The sequence below is a fragment of the Pithys albifrons genome, chromosome 1, assembly GCF_047495875.1.
Source record: "Pithys albifrons albifrons isolate INPA30051 chromosome 1, PitAlb_v1, whole genome shotgun sequence".
Classification (NCBI taxonomy): Eukaryota; Metazoa; Chordata; class Aves; order Passeriformes; family Thamnophilidae; genus Pithys; species Pithys albifrons.
The window spans coordinates 34,215,036-34,221,035 of NC_092458.1; the positions used below are offsets into that span (position 1 = coordinate 34,215,036).

At 50.4% G+C, this 6,000-nt stretch overlaps 1 protein-coding gene across 1 annotated transcript in view; it reads right to left on the reverse strand.

Annotated features, from left to right (window-relative positions):
- The window catches only part of RAP2A (RAP2A, member of RAS oncogene family), a 32,165-nt gene extending 28,854 nt beyond the window's left edge, over positions 1-3,311 (reverse strand). Inside the window, exon 1 of the mRNA XM_071549255.1 lies at positions 2,904-3,311. Within this exon, the coding sequence (XP_071405356.1) occupies positions 2,904-3,217 (314 nt within the window). The 5' untranslated portion in view covers positions 3,218-3,311. The remainder of the gene's footprint in view (positions 1-2,903) is intronic.
- Between the last annotated feature and the right edge of the window lie 2,689 nt (positions 3,312-6,000).

Sequence of the window (6,000 nt, forward strand, 5' to 3'; positions counted from 1 at the left end):
TGCACTCAGAACTGACAGGCCTCCCTTACTGAAGATAAAGCACCCAGACTCACTCTTAGAAAGACCTAGACAAACTGTTTTATTTACTTTGAAAAGAGGAATATTGCTTACATTTAAAATATTTCCCAAGAAAGAATTTTAGTTATCCATTTCAAAGCTATGAAGGTATCCTCCACTCTTGACTGAAAGAGATGCAAGGCCTACACATAGTACACAAGAAAGCTCAATCTCATAGTTTTGCCATTAGGAGAGTTCTCTGCAAGCTGGGAGAGCTGGATTTCAGACCTGTTTCTAAGCCTATTTATGCACTAATATTAAATAGCCAATTAACGAGAACAAAAACTATAGTGCCAACAGTGATCTCAATCTCTTCTTACCGCTAAGCTTCAGAGTTAAGTGAAGGTCCACTTGTTTCCCCTCTTTCAATCAAAAACATGTCATTCATTCCCCTAAGGTCACTCAACTTCATAAGGTGGAGCGAAGGACTGGCTTAGCTTAGTTGACCTGGTATGTTGTGGTTAGAATGGGGAAGCAGAAGACTCAAGCGTGCATCTCTTAACCTGAAGAGGGAATTTCACCCTTAACTAAAATTACTCTCTAATTATGTAATAACACAGGGATTCTTTAATGCAAAAATAAAATAAAATAGCAAGGACAACATGTGAAATGCAGAAATACCAACCAGTTAAGAGACTTGACCGGTTGGTTTTCAGGCACAATCAAAGTTCTGAGATTTTTAGATCATGGGTTTATGTCAACATAAGCATACAGTTGTCATTTTCAGGTACATCTCACCCAATATCCCTAAGGACTAGGACTAAATGATTAGGACTACGGATTAAATGCATTTGTGCAACTGTAAATGACAATTTAGAAGTCCTTGTACAGATACATATTATATCTGTAGATATGCATTTTTCAAGTGTAAAGAGGATGCAAGCTTAAGTCTACAGCACATTAGGTCTTGAACTGTGAGCATAAGTTCCAGAACACACCACCATCACAACCCACAAATATAAGATAAAGGAAGCCAACAAGTTAAAATCTAGTACCCTTGCTGAAACTACAACTTTTTAATTCACCACACTCCTTTCAACTACAACTCAATTAGAATTATCTGGACTGGCTGAAATTTTCAAGATTTCAGCTGCTTTTAAATTGCCTTGTATAAGTGAAATCTAGGATTACAATTTTGCCCATATGTCTCACAAAGTATCAAACCAAAAGCTTAAAGCTGAAGTCTTGCAGTAAAAGAGCTGGCAGAAAGAAATTAAGAGCAGCATTTAGACCCCCTCTCAGCAGTGCTGAGTCAAGGTAACTATGGAAGTACAAGTTGCTTTCTATGCTGCTTCGCCTATCTACAGCCTGTCAGCTGGAGTGTGAATGCAGATGTTCCCCTGTCAGATACAAGGCAAGCTGCAAAACATCAGAGATATAAAATCAGAAACTAAATGAACTTATATTGCTGATTAAATATAGAAAACTCAAAAGTATTTATTAAGAGATAAAGCCTACCCTAACTACTTAAATAAAAAACATTTTTCTGTAAGGGATGTGCAGTATAAGGACGGCAATGATACTGAAATACATTATTCATAATAAATTCAAAATAACTCCATCACACTGGCCTTTAGAGATCTCCAGTGAAAAAGTTAGGACACACATTAAGAAACACCCACTATGAAAAAGTTGCAAGTCTTTAAAAATAGCAGCACTTTGCCTCCTCCCTCCCCTTTCCCCTACTCACCCTCCTCCCCAATTTCAAAATACATCTTCCCCAGGCCTTGGTCTGGAATGGCAGTTTCTGTGAACAGACCATACCCGACCATATGATTAGCCATTATTATTATCATCATCATCACCTTTTATGCTCTACTCTACATTAAGATGCAAATCCAACGGCTGTAGTCCAACTAAGTTACTAACAAGTGCTTCCCTTTCAGATGTCCAAGCCAAAGCTACAACCAGTTCTGCGATACAATTACAGCCTCCCTCCACGGGCAATAACAGGTCTCCGTGTGTGATGATCTGGCCAGCGGCATTTTCTCATCTATGCTATGGTTCAGCCGGTTGCTATGATTTCAAATGGTGCATTTACCCTTATTTTAGCGCGACCGGCTGCACTTCGGCAGCCAACATCTGACTGACTGATGCACATCTAAATAATGCGGTGATTATAAAAGCAAGCTGGCAGTAGGCACCGTGTTTCACCACCGTGGGCTCGCTCCTAAATAGAGTGGCTGGCAACGAGACCGTGGGAAATTTAAGAGGCACACCGGCACACATGAGGCCTAATGCTCACAGCCGGCACTTACAGCAAGGCACAGGCTGGCGTCCTGCACTTTCCAGAGTGGGAAGTTCACGGAAATACCTATGCAGGTATGCGAACGGGCACATCTCCCGCCTGCCGCACGAAAGCATCCAGGTGCTCCCCGCGCACATCGGCCACGGCACGTCTACCAGGAAAGTGCACTGGAAGGCTGACCCGATACAACATTCGGGAAATGCTTTTCCGCCGCTCGGCTCCAGCCCCTGGCCAGGTTCGCCGCATTTCCTACGGGAGCACCCCAAACTCCCCGCACAGCAAAGCGGGGGGCGGGCGAGCCGCGGAAGCGCCGGAGCCCCTGCCCCCGCTTCGCCACCCCCGGCCGGCGCCCGCCCACGGGGAGCCCGGGCTGCGGGATGGAGGCTGTGCTGCCCCCGGGGGAAGGCGGGCGAGGGCAGGGAGTCGCGGGGCAGGCACCTGAGCGGGCGTGGGCAGCCCCCAGGCCGGAGATCCGGGCACCGGGGCGGGGGAGGAGGGGACGGAGGGGGCGGGCGGCCCGCAGGCCCCGGCGGGGCGGGCCGGGCCGCAGGTGGGCGTCGGGCGCGGCCGCCGGAGGAGCGGCCGCCGGGCAAGTCACCTCTTGACGCGGATGATCTGGTCGCGCATGGGTCGGATGTCCTGGAAGCTCTGCTGGTTGACCAGGCTGTAGACGAGGATGAAGCCCTGCCCGTTCTTGATGTAGAGGTCCCGCATGGAGGCGAACTGCTCGGTGCCCGCCGTGTCCAGGATCTCCAGGACGGAGGGGGAGGCGTCCACCTCGATCTCCTTGCGGTAGAAGTCCTCGATGGTGGGGTCGTACTTCTCGATGAAGGTGCCGGTCACGAACTGCACCGTGAGCGCCGACTTTCCCACCCCGCCCGAGCCCAGCACCACCACCTTGTACTCGCGCATCCTCCTGCCAGCGCGGACCACCCGCCCGACCCGCACCTGCCGACGGCCCCTCCTCACCCCCCCGCCATCGGCCGCCCCGCCCTGTGCCCGCCGCCGCCGCCGCAGCCGCCTCCGCTCCGCTCCCCGCCCGGCGGATGCTCCGGCCGCCGCGGCGGCTCCTGGGCGGCGCTGCCGGCGGCGGGGCCGCGCTCACGGGCTGCGGCGCGGCCGGGGTGGGGCGGCGGCCCCGCCTCCTCCTTCCCGTGTCGCCACGGCAACAGCCAGCGGGGCGGGACGGGGGAAGAAAGAGCGGGGAGGAGGAGGAGGAGGAGGAAGAGGAGGAGGAGGAGGAGGAGGATGGGGATGGGGATGGGGATAGGGATGGGGGCGGGCACCGCCTCGTCACGTGGCACTCCCCCGCCTGCTCCCCCGGGTGCGGCGGCCGCACGTGATGCCGCGGCGCTGCTGGCGCTGCCCGTGTCCTGGTCCCGTCCCTATCCCTATCGCTATCGCTATCGCTATCGCTATCCCTAGTCCGGCGCTGTCTCCCGGGAGACGCCGCGTCCCGCCCCCGCTCCCCGGCCCGGCTCCGCCGCGCGCGCCTCTCCAGCCGCGAAGGGCCAGCCGGCGGTCACGCGCAGGGGCGGGACGAGCCAATGGGAGCGCGGCCGGCCCTCCCACGGTTCCGCTTCCCGGGGCTCCGGCGCGGCGAGTTCGTGCAGCTCCAGACCTGGCGGCTCGGAGGCCGCAGGTGGCCGCGGCCGCCGTGTGAATCCCGCTCGGGGGTATAAACGCAAGCGGGGCTCAGCAAATCAATTGTAGCCATCCAGCGCGCTTTGGATCCTGCGGGCGCGCCGGGCTGTGCCCACAGGGGTCCCAGAGGTGTTGGGTGCCAGTGGTGCCGCCTTCTCGGCCCCTTCTGACAGAGACGGAGGGCTTGGAAAGGGGGCACAGTGTGGGAAAAGCGCTCCGGTAAAACAGTAAGGACAATGAAGATGGTTGATGAGATCGCATTCACAGTGCCTCATGGGAACCAGTGTCGCTCTGGAAAGATGCTCTCACTTGTGTGATTGTCTTTCTGCTCTGAGACAGACTCCTTAGCCCTTCTGTTTTCTTTTTTTCCCCCCCTCAAATATCACTGGTTGGAATTACTTGATATAGGGAGTAAAAACGTTGTTTCCGGTAGAGACTTGAGGGTCAGCCATCAGTCAGCTGTTAGATGCTTGTGGAAAGCTGTGGGAAAAGGGGCTCACTCCTGGTCCTGCATTTCTCTCTCTGGTGTTCTTACCTTTGCGTTGTCTTCATCTGCAGTAAGGCCCATAGTGCCGGCCTGCTTTCCAGGCAAGTCCTGTTCTGCTTCCTTCTTGGCTTGGTTTCATGTTTCCAAACATGACAATGGCAAATGTAGTTATGGTTTTTTTTGAGCACATTTGTCCTCTGTCCTAGTCTTTTGGTTAAATGCTTGCCATGTGCAGTATTTTAAGCTTTCCGGTGTTTTGCTTGGGCATTCTGTTTGGCTTTTCTTTGTGTGTTTTTGATTTTTGATTTTATTTTTTCTAACTGCATAGCTTCAAAACAAGTTTATCTTAGTAGGATGCCCATAGCTTTGGTCTGTCTAGAAGAAGGAAGATTATTTGGTGGCTTCTTGCAATGCCCATGCAATCAAAAATCATCAAAGAAAACTGGAAAGCACACGCATCTGAGTGATTTAAATATATTCAGTACTAAAGAAGTACACACAGGTTTTTACAGGACTGTCAGAATCCATTTGTAAATGTTGCAGAGCCTGGTCAGTCTAGTCATAATTGAGTAATCGTTTGAGTGAATAATCATTTCTGTTCGTGACTTGAGACCTTCAAGTAGTCGAAATGAGCCTACAAGAACATGCAATAGCACAAAATGCAAGATACTGCCTGTATGGATTATTAACTTTGCAGGGTAAATCCAGGAACCCTCCAGCAGAGTAATGGGAAAATACCTGAATTTATTAGTCAACAATGAAAGGAAGCTGCCAGTTTAATGTGGCTGTGAAAAACAACTGTGACTGTGGTGTAAGCTTCTGGGTGACTGGTGAAACATTACGGTGTCCAGTTCTGATAAATCATATCCAGGAAAGAGGAACTTGTACAGATACACATCCGGGAGGGTTACTGGAAATGAACAAAGCTTATCTACAAGAGTGCACTGGGAGTGTTTCTCTGATTAACCAAGGAAAAGCAAATGCAGGGGAGTGTTATGAGTAACCAGTAAGGCAGGGTGGAATCCAGCTCAAGCGAGTAGGCATTTAAGCTAATGAACAACATTGATGGAAAGGCATGGATCAAAACTGATTATAACCTAGACAGAAAACTAAGCCCTGTCTCAGTGCACTGAAGGTTTTGACTTCATGAAGAACAGTGAAAGATGAACTTACCTAGCAGGCTTTGAAATGTGTTGCACATCTGAATAGGAAGATTATGTGCAATCATGCAAAATAGATTTAAGTGATCAATGCTGAAGGGAGAAGATTTGGGCCTACCTGCTTATTCATCCTGAAACTGGAACAACCTCCTGATGTTCAGTGCTTCTAGAAAAAAAGGTGTTGGCCACTGGCTCATGATGAGGAGGGTGATGAGTGGAAAGGCAACAGTTCAGAGAGAGGTAACAGGAATGCTCCCACTGGAAAGTTTTACTCCGGGTGTTCTGTCTCATAGATTTGATGGGCAGCAAGATGTTATTTCACTTAACAGAGTTTGTGCAGGGACCTAAGAAATGTACAAATCAGAAATACAGAGGAATGGTGTATATAGCATGTAGGATATAAA